The sequence below is a fragment of the Pleurodeles waltl genome, chromosome 4_2 (assembly GCF_031143425.1).
Source record: "Pleurodeles waltl isolate 20211129_DDA chromosome 4_2, aPleWal1.hap1.20221129, whole genome shotgun sequence".
NCBI classification, from domain to species: domain Eukaryota; kingdom Metazoa; phylum Chordata; class Amphibia; order Caudata; family Salamandridae; genus Pleurodeles; species Pleurodeles waltl.
The window spans coordinates 40142642-40165362 of record NC_090443.1 but is presented as its reverse complement, the minus strand read 5'-3'; the positions used below and the strand labels follow the sequence as shown (position 1 = coordinate 40165362).

General features: G+C 46.5%; 1 protein-coding gene across 1 annotated transcript; it reads left to right on the top strand.

Moving 5' to 3' along the window:
• Positions 1-1960: 1960 nt before the first annotated feature.
• On the top strand, positions 1961-21100 carry LOC138292139 (tubulin alpha-1A chain). The gene is made up of 4 exons (XM_069230544.1): positions 1961-2039; positions 13690-13912; positions 15721-15869; positions 18076-21100. The coding sequence occupies exons 1-4, from the start codon at positions 2037-2039 to the stop codon at positions 19054-19056; spliced, it is 1356 nt and encodes a 451-aa protein (XP_069086645.1). The 5' UTR covers positions 1961-2036; the 3' UTR covers positions 19057-21100.
• The last annotated feature ends 1621 nt before the right edge of the window (positions 21101-22721 follow it).

Below are 22721 nucleotides of genomic sequence, written 5' to 3'. Positions count from 1 at the left end.
ATCAGTTCCAGAATAGTGTCAGTGATGTCAACATTCACTGCCTGGAAACTTATGAGCATAAGAAATGGATTGTAATCATCCAATTGAGTTCCAAAAATTCTCATTGACCAAAAAGGTGGCATCAGCTGCGCTATGCACAATGATGGGGTCCCATGCAGAATGTGTTCTAGCTTTCGTCAGAATTCCATATCTCACAGATAGCCATAGGCTTTAGAATGTATCACGGCTCTCTGAAGGGTAGGGTCGCCACCTCTCTGCAGGGCCTATTGGGGCTTATGGTACACCCCTGGATGGAACTTTGTGAATTGTCTCTGTTTCAGGGCTGGTGTTGCTAGCAGCCAATCCCAAAGAGGTGAGGGGACATCACCAGTAAGTGTACATCAGCCAATAGAGAGATGTGGGTCTTACCTTGGTAGAGGGCCTCCCTGGCCTGCTAAAAGAGGGAGCAGAGCATCCCCCCTGCAGGGGGGGGTCACTTAGAGGAGAAATTCAGCTGTGGTGACTGGGGAGAGGGAACTGCCCAGGGGGTACTGCCCGTGGGCTGGAGCGGGTCTCCTTACATCCATGTAATCCCATCATACAGACACCACTGATGATGATACAAGTTTGAGAGGGGTTAGAACATGAACAGTAATCAAGGCAAAGCAAAGGGATAGAAGTTAATCAGGTCTACAGAAAAGCCATTTATCTGAAAGATAAATATCAGTTATGGCATCATCCAAGATAGATACCCTAGGAATAATTCCTAGCCACCAGGCCTGACTTAGCAATTATTCTCTGGTTAAGATTCTGGGATCTATCTCATGCTGCAGAATGTGTGATATGAGATAACTAGGTATCTACAGGGTGACGGACGATAAACATGGGTAAAAAGTGTGATGGAAGATAAACATGGAAGCATGATTTGAACAAAGAGAAATAGATGTATTGTGTAAGACGAAAGATGGACAGTCACGAAGTCTGATAAAAATATTGGTGTAGAACGTGAAGAGGAGATAAACCAGTCACAGCTTGCTTCGCTCACAAGGGGCGGGGCGGGGCCGTTGCTGTGCGGTGCACGGAGCTGGGGGTGGGGCTTGGAGGGTGTAAAATGTAATAAAAAAAAAAAAGTATCTGATCCGCCTCACTGTGCCACTCCTTTTTCTCCCATCACTGCAGGCAGGCACAGGCTCCCACAGCCTGCTCGGCGGCCAATCCTGATGCTACTCAGAGCAGCATCAGGTTTGGCTGGGTGCACTCAGCCAGGGCGCTCACAGGCAGATTGGGAGCATATGCATTCTCTCTCCAGCCCGGCAACTGTATTGCTGGGTTAGAGAGAGCCTACTGTGCATGTGAGTTTGGCCGGTCGGAGAGGGACGGCCAAACATACATGCGCACTGAAGGAAGTGCACAGTACACTCCCCGCACTGCTCCTCACCCCCATGGCCTGCCCCTTTAACAAACAAAACGATAATAAACATGGTTTATTATAGTTTTGTTTGTTAAAGGTTTTGCAACTTTTGCTGCTGGCGGGGGCGACGCTCCTCTGCCCTAACGGAGGAGCCACCGCTTAAAACTAGTACATGTCCTGAAAAAACTCTTGATGTTCAAGCTGTATGATGAAAGATAAACTATGGTACACTTTTTGTTATAAGATGAACAGGGAGATACTGCACAATATATGATAATCACAGGTGCTTGGCGTGGTGAAAAGTAAAAATGGTGTGTCTACTACTTCAATATTGATCACTTGCTACCATCGTCCATTGTACTGTATGTGTCCCATATTTATGATGTGCCTTTATTCCAATATTACTATTGCCCCCCACGCTCTAGTGCCACTCTGGGCACAACATTTGGGATGCTGCAGCATTACCTCATACCATTTCGTCTCATCCAATCACGGGAGGCCCCGGGCTGTCTGCACCAATGGATGAACTGATGATGGTCACCATGGAAACCAATCGTATAAAATCCACGGGAGGGGCAGTGGACCCAGATCCTCTTACATCGACCGCCTAAGAGTCGCGCTGTAAGCAGCCTCCAGCACCGGCAGCATGGTAAGGGGCTTCCTCCCTGTACCGCTCTCTGCAGCCCCCCACTATATCGATCCTTGCAGGCCCCCGATGTACCGCGCCCTGCTTCCTACCCGTACCAATGTACCGCTCCCTTCTGCTCCAGGGTACTGTAGCCCATGTATGCTGCTTTCTGCACCCGGTCCCACACAGCGCCTTCTGCAGCCCTCATATACCGCTCTCTCCGGCATCAATGCATAGTAACCCATGTGCGCCGTTTTGAGAACCCCACCCCATACCAACGATCTCTGCAATCACAGTAGACCGCGCTGCAGCTGCAATAGGCCGCTCTCCGGTAGCCGCTCGCTACCCCCTCATACACCGCTTTGTCCATTGTTCGGATGATACCGGCTCAGCACCAGGAGAACCTGGAACAAAGCGAGAAGCCAAACTACCACAACCCAGGGCCGCCATTGTGTCAGTCCCTCTTATAGGTCGCTCCCAGCTCCGCCATTGTGCCAACACCCACTTCTACCCCTCTCCCTTCGCTTTGCAGTGCCAACCTCCTCGCCCAGAGTACTGTGCAAGCCTCTCGATGTCCCAGACCAGCCAAGCTCTGCAGGCTGTCATGCTGGCAGTTTACGTGCCAAATCCCCTTCAGTTCTGCCATTGCGGCACCCAACTGCTAGAAGAGCCCTCAGCTGTTCCCTGTACCAGCCCTCACCCTCCCCACTCAGATCAGTCTCCTGCTTATAGCCACTGTGTCGGCTTCTCTTCCTCGTCATCACCCCAGCTCTATTGTTGCGCCAGCAGACACTTTATATCAACCGAGTTCTGCCCTTGTACGAGTTACGAACTCCCAAATCTCTTCTAGTGGCAGCCCCGCGCCTGGTTATCTGCCCTGCTATGCCCCTGCGCCGCCCACTCCCAAACCGACGCCAGCTTTACCATTGCATCACCCTCGGAGCACAAGATTAGCCCAATCGCACTGGCACTCGCCCACCAAGAACGGGCACCGCAAAGCCACCATTGTGGCCCCCATTCCCAGATTTTCTGGCCCCGGGCCAGCCTCGCACCGGGTAATAGACTCAGCTTTTCCAGTGTGCCCCTCCATCTCTGAACTGTGACCCTTGGCATCGGACATCCATCCTCCCCCACCGACCACCCCCCCCTCCCCCGACGGTATACCAACACCCGTTATCCAAATCATCCCCGGTTCTGCATCTGTGTCATTCTCCCACCCAGATCACACCATTATCTCTGTCAGGGCACTAGTGCCCTCTAGCCCGAGCATCCAGGTATTGCCATTGTGCCACTCCAACCTCTGGCGGTGCCTGTACCAGCTGTCTCCGTCTCAAGGCATCTCTCTGCACTGTTTCTGTGTGCCAGCCCTCACCCTCCACCTCCCTGATGGTAGAGCAGTCCTCAGTGGCTCCTTTGTGCCAGTCCCCCCCACACCCTTGCCAGATCAGGCTCCCGCTGACGCTGTGCCAACCCAAAGTCTGCCATTCTGGGTCACACTGCGGTCTCAGCTCTGCCGCAGAGGCCGCCCGGTTCAGCCCTCAGTTCTGCCAACAATGACCCACACCCCTAAATTACCCACCAGCGCTGGTCTGCCTCCCCCCACCACCCTTAACCATTGCACACCCGCTCTCCTACAGGGGAGCCACGCCCACGGGTCAGATCTGGTCATTTATTGTCTCCCCCCACCCCCGCCTCATCTCTATGTCTTTGTGCCACCCCACACGATCGCACCCCTCAAGCCGCCGCCATACAGGCCCCGCCTCCCATCCCGAGCTCTTCCATGATGTGAGCTTCGTCCCCGGTTCTGTCACTGCGCTCCCGAAGAGCTTTTTCTCTGCAGTTGTCCTATCTCCCCGCACACCCCTATATCAGGTCTCGTTGCCATCATTGTGCCAACCGCGTATGGCAGCGCTGTTCTGCCGCTGTGCCATCGCCCACCCTCGTATGAGCCCCCGCGGCGCTGACGTTTTATCACCCCACCCTGCCAGGCGTGTTTAACCTCACCCCCTCCCCAGCAGGATCTCGGAGCTTAAAAAAAGGCTCTTTGTTGTTCGGTGTGTGTGTCTGTGTGTGTGTGTGTGTGTGTGTGTGTGTGGGGGGGGGGGTCAACTTATAAGGATGGGGGTCTGGAGCGGTGGGAGTGAGAACGTCACCCCCGGATTGGGGATGCTTGCTTGATTAGAGGAAGTGCTGGTACATTTGGAGTGAGATTAACAGATAGATTGGTGGGGGGAGGCAGAAACAGAGTCTGTGTCAGAGATGGTTGTATGGGTCAGTTATGGGGAGATGCTAGTTATGGGAAGAGAACAGTCTCCTGCGGGGGAGAAGCTGTCAGATTTGGAGGCAGGAATGAGATTGGCCGGTGGCGCAGGACTGTCTGAAATATGATTAGAGTATTACGCGGATATCTGAAGTGGTTGAGAAATGTGGGATTGTCAGATATGGGTGAAGCTTTCTAATAAGGAGGTGGGCTGCCTGATATGGGGGGCTCTGGCAGACAATGAGAGAAGTGACTGATGTGAAGGAAGGACTGCCTGGTGTGGGGTGGGGGTTGCCGGCCGCTGTCAGCTACTGATGGGGCGGGGTCCGGCGATGTTAGGGAGCCGGAGCTGCTTGGCACACGATGGATTGTAGGATATAGACAAGGGGGTATCTGATGTGAAAGAGTCCCGGAGAAGTAGCGGTCTATGTATTTCCTTATTTACACAAACACGCCTTTAAACATGTTAAGATGCCCAGAGATGAACAAAGTCTTACAACGACGAGCTCTCAAGCTTCACGTGTATCCTCACGTGAGTAGCTCACCCAGTCCAGGTTTTTTCTTTGGCCTTTGAGGGACTTGGCGTTATGATTTTATAATCATGACTGCAGATCCCAGGATGCAACGTTAGAACCTGAACTGGATGAACTATTAGCACGTGGAACTGAGGTTCCTGGGAGCTCCCTGCTACACGCGCGCACAATATGGCGTCGCCACCTGACGTCACAGCCTTAGGCTGTGCCCGCTGCTTTGTGCAGTGCAAATCAGGGGCTCTAGAGGTAAGACCTGACTCCAGACTGCTGTGACCCACTGTTAACCAAAAAACGGATTGTTCTATGCCCCTTGGGAGTAGGAGGGGGCGCCCTGCCTTATTGCAGAGTTCGAGGCTTGTGCTGTGTCACAAAGGAGGAAGTATCTGGGTGGTGTGTGTGGCCTCTGGTGACCATTGGAAATACATCCTAGTGCAAAGGCCCTCACTTAAAACAAAACATCCCAGAAACATTTGGGAGTGGGAAAAGGCACAGAGTAATATTACTTTGCCCCAAACCTAAAAATATGTTCCATAACTGGATGGGCTCTGAGCCAACCAGAGACCTGCTGTTCACAGGTTTCAATCATGGAGTGCCAGCCGTGTTTCCTTCTTCCAGAGTCTTATTTGAGTGCCAAGAGGCGTATGCAAATAGTCATTCTTTTTACAATTTATGTGCCACGTAAAAAGTACTTTGCTCTGCCATCACTGTACAAGTCAAGCTTTAAACGCGGTCACATCATGAAACAGGCATTTGCAATGCAATGGGTCTCGTGTTTGCTGGAGTTAGAGCTATTAGCGTTGTACATTCCTAACTGGTCTTTCTTGCCACATAAATTAAATATGAAAAGTAAAACAGTTGACATAAGCAAGTCAATTCAAAGTGCCACGGTAGGTATGAGCGCAAGAGTTATTGGCTCCCCGTAAATGTCTAAAAAGGATCGCGGCTGGGATAAAAGGCTACTGAAAACGGAGGAGGGGCCATCACACGGTCTAATAGGAGAAAGGTGACGTAGTATGATGACCAACAAAAATGTTCACTTAGTGAAATCGCCTGGGAGGGAACTCAGCACACAGGAAGGACAATTCACAAAATGCTCCAATAAAAATAAAGCATTTAAAACAAAAACACCGAAGATTGAATAGCAGGAGAGGGCGTGGTTAAAGCCCACAGAGCGATTACAACAGGCCAGGGTGCTTGTGCGCTTGACCCTAAAATGGTCGTGATTGGGCATTCACTGCTCTATATTGAGATAGGTCCCTGACTGGGCAGTCACCATTCTATCGTTACTGTAACAGACACTCTCCAAACTGTGTCATGTCACACCTACGGACCTAACTGGGCATGCATCCTTTTTCATTACTGTACCAGGCTGGCTTTAAGCCATGTTTTGCCACAAGGACATGTGTGGGCATTGGTAATCTATCCTTACAGTACCAAGAATGCTTTAAACCTAAGCATGCCACACACAAGGCCCAACTGGCATGCATGGCTTTTTCATTAGTGTACCAGAGGTAATGAGACGTTATATCACGTGAGGTGTTTAGAGGATAGGGTACTTCTTTTGTCTGTGCCAGGCAACCTTTAAGTCATGCCATGTCACAAAGCCATGACTGGGTGTCCGATGCTGTTTCGTTACTTAACAAACTGATTTTTACCTAATCTCCATATGACTTACTAGAAGGACCTGACAGCGTATTCACTGGTCTTTATTGTGTTAGCGGTACAATGTAATGTCCTGACATAAGGTCTTAACTAGATATTTCTATTAGCTATCATAACTGTATGAGGGAGGCTTTACACAATATCATGCCATGATGTAAAGCCCTGACTGGACACCCATTGCTTTATCATTACAGATCCTGGCATGCTTTAAGTCGGGGAGTGTATATCATGAAATAGGGCCCTGATTGGACAGAAAGGCGTATGTCAGGCTCTACGGTTTTGAGAGAGCATTCATTGCTCTTTAGGCCCTAGGAGACTTGTCCAAGTGACACACTATCTTGTAGCCCTTCCCGCTCTTTAGAGGTGCAATTGATAGTCGTACTGGTCCATGTTGACCCCTTGGGGAACACCGAGAAGTTCTAGCGATATGTAAAATATGCTGTAATGTACAGGTACATCTGTTGGGAAGGTCCTGACAGATTGAGAGAGGGTAGACAGATCTGAGGGGGGAAGCTTTTAGATCAGTGGTTCCCAACCTGTGGGCCGGGGACCCCTGGGGGTCCGCGAAACCTCCTCAGGGGGTCCGCGGCTGCTTAAAACATTTAATAATATTAGGTCCCAGCTATCAGTAATGACTCCTTGGGGGTCCCCGTGTTCCAATAATGATTCAGAGGGGGTCCCCGGGCTCCAGTATTGGTAAAATGGGGGTCCACAGAAGTCAAAAGGGTGTTAGATTGTTGCCATACTTAAGGAGGGGGGTCCGATATGCGGAGGGTGATGTGAGATATAGTAAGGTGGTTGTCAGGTTTGTGGGCGAGGGTTGTCAGGTATGGGCAAGGATTGTCATGTGGAGGAGGCTGATGGAAACAGCTGATTCACTGTCAGATATGGGAACTGTGGCCGGGAGAAACAAGACCATATCAGCTATGTAGAGGGTGTTGTGAGGTACCTGGTTAGGGTTCATGTGGGTAGGGCTTGCTCCCTTTGGAAAATGGACTAGCAGTCGTGAGGATTGGACTGTGAGATGGGGTGAGTCTTTCAGGTGCAAGGAGAGGACTGCCAGATGAGAAGGGGTTTAAGGGTATGAATAGGGCTGTCAGATATAGGGGTGCAGCTGTCAAACACAACATGGTTTAATCACCTTAAAAATGTCACAGACCAAACACACTATAAATCTATCCAAAATGAGGCTGGTTCAAAGACCAACCAATAGGCATTAAAATGGCCTGAGTAGCTGCACTAGGTTAACCTCCCCATGTTGTACTGTGGTTTATATCGATTACACTGCATTGGTCAAGCCACAAACCACCCAGGATAGGAAGGCAAGTTTTTTTTACCCTGAGTTGGTCAATAAACTTTTCTCTTCCCTGCCCATCTCACATCGCACAGAGGCAGGGATTACCCAGGAGATGTCCGGAATAGACTGTCCAACTGACATTCTCCACAAGGAGCAGCCACCCGGCTGACCAAGACGGAAATCCAAGTGTATGTCTCCCCAGCATTGGTTGCCTCTCTAAGGATACCTATAAAAAGGGGGAATGGGCTCAGTTCTAATTGTATCTTACACAAGGCCTTCCGCTGCATTGCCTCCTCCCTCGTTATTCACAAGATGGCTGGCTTCACCCCACAGCCAACCTGTAGTCCAGGTATTGCCAATTCATCCTGCTGCAGAACCTCCTGTCCAAGGTTCTGAAGACTTCCTAGGAGTCACCACCAGGCCTTTCTCTCCATCGTTCTGAAGTAAGGATCATAGCCTCAGTGCAAGCCATACAAGATATCAGTCTCCTTGAGGCAAGCTTCCTAATGCTGCTTTACGGTGATTGGAGTTCCCAAAGGCAGGAGGTCAGCCATGGTGGCTCATTTTCCCCAGGATAAACCAACAGAGATATAATTTCTTGAAGAAGTAGGGTTAAAAGGGTGATGCTGCTCGGAGTGAGGGCAGCCACAGGTACTGCAGGACCCTCACTATCAGTTGAGAGCATGCATGGCAAGCGGGCACACAGCACAACAGCCTGCTCTTTTGGACCGATCTGTCCGCTAGTCATGTCAGGGAGTTGGCACCCATGTAGAGCAACCTACAGACCCTAAATATTACCTTTACTGTTGGTGTGGGTCCAAATCCTCACAAAATGAATGCTAAGTACTGGCCGCAAACCAGCATCATTTATGGAATCAGACACTGTCACGTGCACATACGTACCAGTCAGGGTGGACATAACCCTCCTTGCAGCTTCAAAATGCTCCCAGAACTAGAGGGGCAGTGCACTGTTAGGTGGATGGAAGCTTAGAAACATATTCCTGCCACTTCTGAGCTTCTTGCATAAACTGCTAAGAAGGTGCATGTCAGCCTTGCATCTAGCAGGAGTTTGTGAGACACCTCCTTTATAATGGCATGGAGAGTTAAAAACTCAATGGGATGCTGTCCAGAAGAATGTCAGATGTCTGATTAAGCCCAGAAATAAAGCCCTCAAATGTTTCATTTTTCTCAATGGTCACGTGACGCTTTTTACGCCCAGACCTGGGCCTCTTAGCTGGCTCTGCCTTCAAGGTGATAAACATTTACCCACCGGCGTGGGGTTGTTTAGCTTTCTGCTCAGAGGGCACCAAGACTATTAGGAGTGTGGTCGCTCCGTCTCTGCAATGTCTCAATGAGCAAAGAAAAATGGGAAGGAATGTTTCCCAGCGCCAGGCCAGTGGTTATGATGCCATCAAGCATTCCATCTATCACGTGTTTGTTCTCAAGGGCCTCTGCCCAGCCAGGCCCGCTCGCATAGAAGGAGCCTGTCCTTCCTACATAAACTCCTGTAGTCAGAAAACCAATCGCATCCTTGTCCTTGTAAAGGAACATATAGCTTCGGCTGGGAGGGAACCTTCGGCTCGAATTTAAAGAAAGCTTCAGGGAAATGCAGGCCCTCTGGGCACAGCGCAAACATGTGAGCATAAAACGACACATACATGAGTTGTCATGGCAACCACGGCCACAAGCAGCCTGACCGGGAAGGCGACTTTCCAATTCTGACCACCTCTGGCAAAATCAACTACCTTGTGATGCACATCTGTCTGCACATAAAAATGTCAGTCTCTGGGTTAGAGCTTGTTTTTAGTTCACATATCACCATCAAAGAATAGTTTTAGGAAAATGCAACTTTGAATATTCCTTCAACTAAGAGACGTGGAGACTGTGTTATATTTGGGCTGAGTGGTTATCTTACCAATTGGGGTGTCTTTGGGGTCCATCTTTGGTGTGTGGGTGTTTAGAGATTTGAAGGGTCTTTGTGTGTCTGCCCACGCTCCTGTGCGTGGCCGTCTGACCCCACTTGTTCTTTTGGGCATGGCCCCGGGTCGTGTGTGTCTGGTGTTAGACAAGCACAATTCCTGTAGCGTCTGGCCGGCTCGTAGAGTGAATGTCTGAAAACTGCAGATTTTCTCTTTGGCCAGCGGGTAGAAAACATTCGCTGGTGTGAGATCAAACCTTTTGCCTGTGGAGCGTGGGTCAGAGGCGACAGCGCATTTTGCTTGAGAAGCAGGAGGCAGAGCCCCATTGTCTGTACTGTGCTGATAAGTGCAGCCGAGGGCAGCCAGCCAAGGTCCATGCTCTGCCCCATCTGTCCGTTTAGCGACCGCACCCAGTCAGCCCTACACCCCCTGGTCTTTGCCGGATGTGGACGCACTCCCACCTCCAGAGAGGGGCTCCTTATGGGAGGTTGGCATACACGTAATGGTCGAGGCGCCGCCATGACGCTGCCTGCTGGGGCATCACGAGGTCATTGGCGTCACATGATAAAGTGACTCTCAGTGTGCTGACAAGTCCCGGGAGAGGCGAGCAAGGAGCCAAAATTCATAATAACAGACAAACAACCACACTCAAGCAGGCGCACTCTGCATTTGGTGCGAATAAAGAGTGGCAGAACCCCTGCTTAATTTGTAAAAACAAGAATAAACGCCAGAACCCCTACTAGGAGGCCACTGCAGAGAGCACCACCCATTGCCCCTGCCAGAGCTGCCAATGACGGTACAAACACAACTGCTAACCTCACAATAGTACACGTGACAATTTAGATTATTCCATGCCACCCAAAGCTATAACAATGGCTTGGGTAGCATGTATTTGTCATTTTAAATTTATATTACATTATTACACAACTGTGGTAGTGTGCATTTGAAAATTAGTCAAACAGTAACACCTGTGTAGACTGTTATAAAATTGGGGCCGCTGCCGAGCACCGGAATCCACCGGCTCCCATTAAGCACTGAACAGCACTAGTAAAATAAACTTGGAAAACCCATTTATGCTTGGATGGTAGGCGGTTGCATCTGAAACGGTTTGTTCATGGAAGCAGCTGGTGGCTGCCCATGTTTGTTTGCACCTGCACAAGTTAGCTGCTGACTGAATAATGATTTATGGCTGCGTGAGCTGATTACAGATTGGCTGTCTGCTGTGCAAGTTGGCTGCAACTAGCCATGTTGTCTGATGACCGCACATGATGGCTAAGAGCTGTAATGCTGGCTGACAACTGCAGTCGTTGATTGATCGTTGCACATGTTGGCTGAAAGTTGCTCATGCAGGTCGAGCACTGCACTCGCCAGATGACAGCAGCTCACCTTGACCAACAGCTGCATATTGTGCCCAACAACAAACAATGCTAGCTCCTGGTTGTGCATGCCGGCTGAGGGAGGTATGCACATGTGGGTTCCTGTATATGCTGGAAGAGCACAACACATACTAACTCGCCATTGCACAAGTTGTTGAAATACTTGTCTCCCAGCTGGAAATGCTGAATGAAAGCTGCACATGCTGGGTCATGTATACAGAGGCTAGTCAGCAGCTGCACATGCCTGTTGGATCACGGCTGCATGGTGGCGGATAGCTGCACCTGGCGGCTGATTGTTGCACTTTTGCTCATGGGTGTACATGCTGGCTTAGCTGTCCACATCTAGGCTAGCAGCTGCACACACTGGCTGCCAACTGCAAGGATAGCTTGGCAGCAGATGCACATGTTGAGATCTGTAAATGACTGCTTTTGGGTGCACAAGTCCCAATATCTGCACATACAGATTGAAGACTGCATATATTTGGACAGTAGCTAACATGGGCAATGATGTCAACACATCTTGGTGGCTCAAAATTGCAGATGAGTGCATATGACGGCTAAGGGCTGAGCAGGGTGGCTGATCATGGCACGTGGTGACTGACAATTACACATGCTAGCCTAGCCGCAAGTGTAGGCTGATTGATGGTTGTACAAACTGGCTGGATGACTTAACATGTTGGCAGCCAGTTGCATGTATCAGCTGACAACTGCCATGTTCTACTGATGGCTGTGTATATTGGCTAGCAACTATACCTACATGGCCAACAGCTATTGATGTTTGGCTGACGGCTGCATACAGTGTGCACTGTTGCACATTTTTGGCTGCCAGTGCTTGGCTTATGGCTCCCGAGGATAACTGACAGCTGCACAAGATGTCTTACAACTGCACGTGTAGGGTTATGCCAGCACAGGTTAGCTGATGACTCCCATGCATGGTTGATTCCTGCACGTTTGGTGAAGAGTTGTACACACTCACTGATGGCTTTAGATGGGGAATGGCTACTCATGTCAGGCTAACAGTTGCCCGGGTTGAATGGTGGTATCACATGCTGGCTGACTGCACATCCTGGGTGGGAGCCTCACCACCTGCATGTGGCTGTACTTGGTGGTCTGTTGGTCAGGGTGGCTTGCAACAGCTAATCCACAATTGGCTGACAGTTGCACATGCTGGCTGACAGTGTCCCAAGAAAACGCTCATGAATCGTGCACGCTTCCCTTGGCAAGGTCCCTGCAAACACAAGGTATTTTCTGTGTCTGCTGTTCACTTTTACTGTTCCAAACAAACCCCACCCTTTAACTCTGCACTGCCTTCTACACCCACTTGTGATGAATTTTGGGCAGCGAGCTTTGAGAATCGCCACAACCTTGAAATATGAAAGAAGCAAACCCACGCCTCAATTTCCACATTCATTTCCGGGAACAAAGGGGTGAACATGCCAGGATCTTTCGCTCTATGCCCCTGGCAACCTTGTACTCGACGGTCAATGCTTAACTTGTTGCAGACACGTTTTATCTGCCCAGGCTCTGGAGCAGAGCGTGGGGAATGCTGGCACGGCCGGGTGTTATGAGATCACCCTGGGAAGCTGCTGAAATACAGGAGGGGTCAGTCAGCATGGCATGCCAAGGCGAGAAATCAGAGGTGCCAGGATGCTGCCTGCAGAGAGCACTGATACCAGCTCAGTTCGAACCAGGCCAACCCAGGAGGGAAACAAACCCAAGGATAGCATGGTGAGCCCAGCGGTCAGTGCAAGGTAGGCCCTTTTTCCAGTCTCACTACCAGAAACCTGAAAAACCCTTCCAAGCTGAGCCTGTTTTTAGTCGCCGACAGTGCAGAAACTAAGAAATTAGCTGCTCTTTCTATTCCTACAGTACACTCAGGAAAGCAGTGAAAACCCAGGGTATCCACTGCCTCTAAGCCGCAAAATGAGACCATTGTTTGTGGCAAGCGTCATGGCAGACGATGCAATGTGCATAATGCATGCAAAGGACCATGTACTCTCTTGCAACCTGCTGGGTTGTACATGCCAACCTTATGGGTGCAGTCGGCTCATCATACCCAGACCCTTCAGCCTCTTCACCTGTTGCTCTAAGGATAGCTACACCTCTAAGGTCCATGCTCAGTACGAATCCAGCAGCTTTCGCTCTTCATCTGAATAAAAAAATTGGTTGTCACACGACAAATGGTCAGCAAGGGAATTACCCCAACATTACAGAGTGTCGCTAACAATGGATTTGTGTGACAATCTACTATGTTTGCATGTGCAATCAGTTTTGAGTCAAGTAGCGCATAGCCATCTTTATGTAAGGAATCTTTGCAAAATGTCCCTTAGTTTTGGAACTAAAGTCATAAAACACAATTGTGGAACTATCAAAAAACCAAAGCAAAAGAAAATGTCTTCCTAAAAATCACTAGTTGTCAGTGAAGGATTGGCTCTGTGAGAGTAGGTTTAACATAATTTACATTCCATACATTACTACTATATAATTTTTAGACAGTTAAACCTCCAACCTATTTAATACATCCCTATGGACACAAACAAGGGAGACATTTTTTGTATTGTTTAAATGAAAAATGTATTCAAGCGCTTGATGATTCTGATCTGTCGGTTTTGTATCTTTTGTAGCGTGAGTGCATCTCCATCCACGTTGGCCAGGCCGGCGTCCAGATTGGCAATGCCTGCTGGGAGCTCTACTGCCTGGAACATGGCATCCAGCCAGACGGACAGATGCCCAGCGACAAGACCATGGGGGGTGGTGATGACTCCTTCAACACATTCTTCAGCGAGACCGGAGCTGGCAAACATGTGCCCAGAGCCGTGTTCGTAGACTTGGAACCAACAGTCATTGGTGGGTAGAAGCCACAAATCAACAGGCCGGTGTTTGGTAAATCAATAGATTGCTCAACATTTTCCCTATTGCTCTGCAGGAATAAAGGAAGTCTAGAACACTTGGTATAAATGTACTCCGTCTGATACCACAGGACTTCGGAGCAATGCACAAGCCTGGGATCGATTTGAGGGGCCCAGTCCCACACTGTATAGATTTCTTACATTTTATTTTTCCTATGCATATACTTTTTTGATTTAATCATGTTACCTGACTCTTCAAAAAGAGCTCTATCACTTGTTTGGATCTATCTTGTGCTATATAATACTGCTAAAAGTAATGAGCAGGACATGTTGATCGACACAACCACAACGTTTAGATCCATGAACAATAATTATTGTTCCAAAAATGTGATACATTTTAATATAACTAGTAAATATTAAGGTGATCATTATTAAATGTTTACTGTAATTGTGACTGAATACTGATTTACTCTAAGGATCAAAAGCTTTCTTTGATTTAAACAAGAATCAATAACTGTTTGACCTAACCACAAAAGCATACCTGTTTCATCTAACAATTATCACAAATGTTTGAAATAACCAAGATTCAATAACTGCTTGGCTTCAATGACAACTTATACCTGTTTATCTAGAAATCTTAACCTGTCAGATATATCTATGAATCAATGACTATCTGATGAAAACAAAGAAAAAGTAAGTATTAATCTCAAATCAATAATTCCTTACTCTAAGATTTAAAAATGTTACATCTAGTTAAAATGCTACCACTCTCTGATTCCTCCAACATTTGCATCTTGCAAAACATACATGCCTTAGGGTCGATCTGAGGGTAGTTTGGAATAAGTACCCATCTTCAAATAGAAAAAAGCTTAAGAAGGCCATAGGGGATAATAACATTTTGATCTGGCTAAGAATCAATAACTATTTCTTCTCAGAAAGAAACATGTTTGATGATATAATAAACAACACTATAATGTCAGAATAAATGCATGTTTAATTTAATAATTTAATTATGGTATGCTGTGACTACAAATTAATAACTGATCTTAATAGGATCTGGACTTTAGGACTCAACCAATCTATCACAATCGTTTCTTTGGCCACTATGAACTCTAACATCGGAAAACGCCTACTCAGTTTCCTCTTTGGGATATCTGGAAGGAGTCCCAAGACCCACTACTTAATTGTAAGATGGACCTCCCAACCGTTGGAGAGTGTAACAAGGTGCAGTATAGCTTTCCAGAATACTGCTATCACTGGCTATTGTCATAATATATGCATGAAGTCTGACTATGTCACGCAGAACTTTGGGCAGCTCTGAGATCTGGTTGGATAAATGGTGTGAAGCCTTTTTGGGGAGATATAAGCCATATGTTCTATATAGTTGGGTCAACTTAAATAAAACAAACCTATTTAATATCTCGATGCTTTTAAAATGTATCACCATCATACCGTAAGACAATAGTTTGCTAATCATACAAAACTCAATTCAGATGTGTGTGCCTTCTGTGCTACGTTTACTTTATATATGACAGTAGGAGCTCTGCAACTGGCTGCCACATTGCAGTAGCTCAGAAATGTATGCCTATATGAAATAAAATGCAAATGGACATACATATTCAAGGGACTGATACTAGAAAAGAGATACTAAAAAGTTGACTTTCCCACATGGACAAAGCACATTCCTATCAAATGTAAAGCAAATCAACATCCCTGAGTCAAGGACAATTTATGAAGCCTATGTGTGTATGAAAAGCATAAATCTGCTCTTATATGAACAGTTCTCAAACGTTTTCTTCCCCATAGATGAAGTGCGAACTGGAACCTACCGTCAACTCTTCCACCCTGAGCAACTCATCACTGGCAAAGAAGACGCTGCCAATAACTATGCCCGTGGCCACTACACCATCGGCAAAGAAATTATTGACTTGGTGCTCGACCGGATACGCAAACTGGTAAATATTCTCTTTGTAAGGAACAGTTTAGTAAGGAAAAGAATACAAAGCACACAAACACAGCTAAGCATGACCAGCAATGGTCAGTGAGGTAGCCTTGCCAGCCACACTGCTTTAACTTTTTAGGGCACAGAACTTTCTTGAATAACCGCAAATATGGACAGCAGAGAAATGGTCTCTTTTGTCAAAGATTTTATAGTGAGGCTTTCAATATGTTAAAACATTCTGCTACCCTTTTGATGGATAGACGCCAAGAAGATTATTATGACTTTTAGCAATGGTACAATGGATCAGGAATGTTTATCACATTGAAATCATGTAACTAGTGGTTTATTAGTGATAATAGCCATGAGGTGCCATTTGGTGATGTGGTTTCAGATATGCAACTGATAAAATGATGGTAAACTGTATTGTGTGAAAGAGAAGACTTGGGTCAAAGAGGTTTTTGTCTATTGAATAGCGGTTGGTTCATGCTTATTGTAAGTTAAGTGGCACATAAGGATATCTGTGGAGAATTATTGCTTGGATGTTTTGCTATTTTCTTGATGAGTTTCCTTGCCTTTTGGGGGATGTTTGCTTCAGAGGGATAGGATTTTCATTGTCTTTCTGCTGTTGTGGTTGTTTTGTTAGTGGTGATAACTACAGTTTTTAGATTGTGACTCAGGTTTAGTGAGTATATATCAAGTTGGTTCCACTGAATAGACTGTTAAATGTAATTGATCACAAGATACTAACTTTGCCTTACATAAATTTAGGCAGTGCTTGTAATCTAGTTTTTTAATCGAAAAATAAAATAGAAAATATTATTTTTTGAACCCTTTACCTAGGGTGTGGTCAGGGATGAGTGATCATCATTGTGACAATAGGGTTGGGTTTATAGATGGATGCAATAAGGTGCTGGACACAGCCATATGATAGGCTAGAATCTAAAGATGAAAAGATTAGTGGAAAGGGAGGTTTGTTCTCACCTAGTTATAAGTCTCTATTGAGGAACAGGGTTCACGTGAAAAGGTGGGTGTAAGCCAGCAAGTCTTCTTAACCAACTAGCATAGTGCACCAGAGGCCAAAAGCCTGGTGTTCTGTTAACGCACCAGGCAGCTCATCCGTTGAATATGCAGTAGTAGGTCAATTGCACAAAGGGTCATAAAATGTATTGTGGATGGAAATAAGTGGTAAAAAGATCTGTGAAATATGGAAAATTCAAACATTATCTATTTTTTTTTATCAATGCACTATGTTGCATTTAAATTGATTTGGGGATTAGTGAGGGGTAAATCCAAGTATTTTTTAGATGAGGGAATCAACAAGGTTTTATCCAGAAAGGCAAACTTCAGTTGGGAAGGGAGCACCTACCTTCTGCTGGAAAGTGTAGGGTGAAAAACATGTTAGGATTGATAAATTGGAGCAACAGTTATAATTCTAGCAGACTAAAGGCACATACTTTGGGTTTGGTTTTGAGAGTACTTTCTGTGTGGCACAGGACTTGGCACTTAAAGCCACAAGTGTCCAGTGAAGCTCTTTAGAAGGAGAGGATATTTTTGGTATAACAAACTTCAAAATGCATCTCCTTTTGGCACTCCTGGTTTTGGCAGGGTGGCATTCTGAGGCACTGGGAGATCTAATGTTTCCTAGCATTATACAGCTTCTCCAAACTGATAAGCACTGAAAGCAGGTGGAAAAGGGAGGTAGATCATACAATAAGGTTCAGATCTCCATGCTCTTAGTGCCCTGGGATCTAAGGTAGATAAGATGTACTCATATTCCTTACAGCACCTTTTAGAAAATTGATAAACAATATTGAAAATGATGCAGATCATGGCACCACGAGTAAAGGAGTAGTGTGTTGGTAATGCACAAAATCGCAAAGGAATCCACTTAAGAGCAATCCCCTTTTAATGTTGAGCTCTATAAAGCTGCTCAAACAGGGTCCCTGTGAAAGGCTGTTTATGAGTTGTGATGAAACGTTGTGAACTCCAGGCATTTGATAACAGGAGTTGCTCACCTAGATAGTGTGATCAAGATTCATCCCAAGGGATCACCCAGGGTGATGAAGGTGGAGCCCAAGTTAAGGATGAACACATCAGAAAAAGCAATGGCTTAGATGTTCATGAATTATAAAGAAAATTCATAACTCTAAAGAGTGATTCACTTGTTGCAAAAGATGTAATTTTTAAAAAATAGTTGTTTTCTTTTTCTTTTTTCTTAGGCTGACCAGTGCACAGGTCTCCAGGGTTTCCTGGTCTTCCACAGCTTTGGTGGTGGCACTGGCTCTGGGTTCACATCTTTGCTGATGGAGCGTCTGTCAGTTGATTATGGCAAGAAGTCAAAGCTGGAGTTCTCCATCTACCCTGCTCCTCAGGTGTCCACCGCAGTCGTTGAGCCTTACAACTCTATCTTGACCACACACACCACTCTGGAGCATTCCGACTGTGCTTTCATGGTGGACAATGAGGCCATCTACGACATCTGTCGCAGGAACCTGGACATTGAGCGCCCAACATATACTAATTTGAATAGGCTAATAGGACAAATTGTATCTTCTATCACTGCCTCCCTACGGTTTGATGGGGCCCTAAATGTCGATCTCACAGAGTTCCAGACCAACTTGGTGCCCTACCCCCGTATCCACTTCCCTCTCGCCACCTATGCCCCAGTCATATCCGCAGAGAAAGCTTATCATGAACAGCTGTCTGTTGCAGAGATCACCAATGCTTGCTTTGAGCCAGCCAACCAGATGGTAAAATGTGACCCACGCCACGGTAAATACATGGCTTGCTGCCTGCTGTACCGTGGCGATGTGGTGCCCAAAGATGTCAATGCTGCCATTGCCACCATAAAGACCAAACGTACCATCCAGTTTGTGGACTGGTGCCCAACTGGTTTCAAGGTTGGTATTAACTACCAACCTCCCACAGTGGTTCCTGGTGGTGACCTGGCCAAGGTGCAGCGTGCGGTGTGTATGCTGAGCAATACCACAGCCATTGCTGAGGCCTGGGCACGCCTGGACCACAAGTTTGACTTGATGTATGCCAAGCGTGCCTTCGTCCATTGGTACGTAGGGGAGGGTATGGAGGAAGGGGAGTTCTCCGAGGCCCGTGAAGACATGGCCGCCTTGGAGAAGGATTATGAAGAAGTAGGTGTGGATTCAGTGGAAGGAGAGGGTGAAGAGGAGGGTGAAGAATATTAAACATCAACAAGGTGCTGCTTTTACAGGGAACGTTTAGATGTTGATAACACTCACATTTCTATTGTCTGATCAGCTCATTTGTAATTAACAGTTATATATACGTAAATATCAGAGTTATACAAAATGTCTCCTGAAACAGACCTAAAGTCTTTGTTCGCATGGTAAGGATGTCCCAGATGAACCTAAACAGCTACTAAAGGTCCATTTACGCTTTGATCACTATGGCTGGCGCACGTGGGAAAGGGAAGGAAAAAGTTAATATCTTGGGACTTACAGCCGGTAACAGTGGGATCAGGAGTTGGTCAGTCTATCAGATTCTGAAACTGGTCTCCAGGATGTGTCATTATAACACCGAAAAGTGGTCAATAATTTGGCTTTTTTTAATTAGCCTAATGAAGAAAAAGGCAGAATGAGATTGAAATAGACTAGCTGCTGGGGGGGGAGGGGAGCAATTTGTGACTATCTGCTGGAGGATCACAAAAACCATCCTCCGATACATAGTGAAGGATAATCTACAAAGATCATGTGGCCAACTGGGGTCATATCCTCAAATGCATGGTTAAAGATGTTCGAAACAGCAGATTATTTGAGTAGGGTAAAGGGACCAAGCACAGAGATTATAGAAAACCTCACGTACAGATTAATGTCAAGTACCAAGGTGAATAAACTTATGTTAGATGAACAGTCAGCAGGTGTCACGCAGACTTGGTGGCAAATATCCTTCACGTACCCCATGAAGAACAAAAAGCAGGAATGCAACTTCCGAGGGGAATTCCTGCAGCAGGCAGAAAGATGACAGGGGGGTGACACTGGTGAGAACCGGCGGAAAGAAGGTACATGTGCGCAGGACGGGCAAACGCGACACGTGCGGGCGACATGCTGAAATGACAAACGGCGTACGTGCTGACGTCAGGCTGGAAGAAGGCAGATGTAGTCAGGAATAGTTAGAATTCACAGACGAGAAAGGAAAGAGAGAAAGAGGGTAAAAGTGGAAAAGAAGGGCATATTAATAGCATATGTGAGAAGGACACTGGTGAGGAGGAAAGCAAACCCAGGGCAAGGGGGTAAAAGCCTGAAAGAATTAGGTGCAACAAAGGAGGGTGAGAATGACGGCAGATGTTGCACATGTGAGAGGTTCAGGAAGAAAGGAGGCACATCTGTTGAGTAGGTATACAGAAACAGGATGAGTAAACTTGCACACATTCACGACACAAGAGGGACCTGCATGCAGGAACAGTGGAACGCTTCAATTGGCTGCCTGAAGGATGGGGCAGTTAAGAAAGGAGGCTAGAAAAAAAACCAGACTGGGAGAAACTGTTAAACAGAAGGGAATAGGTCTCACTAGTCTGTCCTAGTTAACCACTGCATTGTCTCTATGACCCAGGTTTCCTGACGTAGCTAAACTCAGTGGTGCGTTCAGAAGTGCACTGGAGCAGAATAAGGACTAAAGAAGCTGAGATGGAACGTGAGGACCCCAAAGAGGGCCCAGACCTAAGTGAGCAGGTACACTCCGGGCAGGGTGAAACAGGGCCTTAACCAAGAGTCTAGGCCTTAAGACACTAAGAGAAGAAGACCATCCTCTCACAGTACTCCGTCAGTGCACCATTGTGTCCTTAACCACCATGTAAAATCTATGTGTAGATGCATGGCACCGAGAACAGGCAAGCCTGGCCTGGCACCAAATGGATGTACCCACCACCTTCTGGAGAGGCAATGCAAACCTCACTGGAGCAGCCACTGTCCTCTGGCTATTCTTGTACTTGCACGTTCCTTGGGGACGCGCCTAAATATGGGGAGAGTTACACTTAATTGGTGTATGTTGTTAAATGTGGTCTTAAAATGTGGATGAATGACATCGTAGTACCAGAAAAAAAAGGGAGGAAAAAATGCCAAATGTTTCAATGGAGAGTATGCCTCTGGTTGTGTATGTTTCTTTTACTTCAACTGACCTGTTCACAAACACATAAAACCTTTGTGACAGCCCCAGTCCGTCAACTTTGCAGATGGATTTGGGAATAAAAGCATTCCCTGTCTTACTGTTTCACGCTCTTGTTTTGTCATTTGACTGTCTCTTGTCTGTATTTTTGATAACCGTATGTACGTGTTCACACCAAATACACTGTTTTATTTGGAAAGGAGGGAAGTTTGAGGTAAAGCCACATAATTCTAGGGAGGACTGTTCATTCGCCAATGAGATTCTCTCCTGTGATCACATCTTTTGAGGTTCGAAGGATCTTTTATGTCGATGATTTACATATCTTAGTTTAATTTCAATTCTTAACTGACTCACTTCATTTTCACCTAACTCACGTCTCCAGTGATAGACTCCCTGATAGGGACCACCCACTCCACTTGACCCATTCAAAACAGACTTTACTTTCTAGCTACGTTTTCCTGTCTTTCTTGTGCTCCATTTGAGGTTTCCTCTTTTCAGCAAGTTGCACTAAAGGCACAGAGTGCTTTACACACTTCTCCGTGCTCTGAGATGCCTACCTCTATTACATCCTGCCAGGATGCTACCGAAATGACGTGTGACAGTAGCTATTTCTCAAATGTCGAGATAAAAGCCCAGTGCAACTCAGCTTCGGAGATAGGCAACCAGTTGTGCAACAATTCCACTTTTTTTCTTTTCCTTTTTTTCCTGCATGTGCAATCGTTTGCCTTCTGTGGTGAAACACCTTCCCCAGCATCACCACATATTTTGGGAGTGGCTCCTTCCCCCTCACCACACTGAAAAGGAAGTCTACAACTCTTTGCTTTAGTAACTCTACTTCCAGTTCCAGGGTGAGAAAGGTGCAGGACAGGAGTTAATGCCAAAAAACATAACGAGTTTGTGGGCGTTCACAAAACCTCTAGGCAAACCGTGCCTTGATCCACCCAGCCCTTTCATGGTGTTTTGCTTTTGGGGGGCATACAATTAGACACTTTTAAAACCACTGACTCCTGCCATGTGTCCTTCTTTGGATACCTAATTATTGTAAATTGAGACATTTTCAGTAAAACAAAACTGTCTTTGTGCCGAAAAATGGCTTCTAAATCAAGCCTCAAGTCAGAAAGTCAAAACTTTTAGACACATGTTGTTAAAATCATAGCTTCCAGATTTGGTGCCACAGAAGTATTCATAAACGGGTTGCTGTCCAATGTCTCCGAGAGTCACAGCCCTCACACCCGGTGCCCAGTGTGGGACTCTTACACATCCCGCCGGCTACCAGCCTTACTTTTGTTCTCAGATTTAGACAATGTGTGGCAGCAGGAGTAGGTGTTGCCCTCTCCATTACCACTGACTTCCATTTCTGTAGTGGAAGTTATTTACTTCCAAACCTTTAGTCACTGGAGTATTTAGGCTTGGAAAAAGAGTCTAATGGCTTACAAAATGTGGACATGGAATTTTAGTACGTTCTCCCCAAAAAAGGTGAACGGAATTCCTTTTTCAGCAGACAGGTACAATAAAAACGATTTGGAGGGCTATTAAATCAATCATATCCCGCAAAATACATCCTTAATGAAATATTATTTAAGCCACGAGCAAACATTTTAGACAAATGCTTGCAGATGTACAAAGTTGTGTATAAGAAGGGTAGCAGTGAGGCCTATAATTGAAAAGGATGACCCTGGATATTACCTTTAAGTTTTGCTTCCAAAGCATTTTAAATCGTAAGATAATA

Excerpts from the sequence above, each read along its gene's own strand:
- LOC138292139 (XM_069230544.1), top strand. Across the intron at positions 13,913-15,720 it reads CTTGGAACCAACAGTCATTG|ATGAAGTGCGAACTGGAACC; the intron begins GTGGGTAGAAGC and ends TCTTCCCCATAG. Across the intron at positions 15,870-18,075 it reads TCGACCGGATACGCAAACTG|GCTGACCAGTGCACAGGTCT; the intron begins GTAAATATTCTC and ends CTTTTTTCTTAG.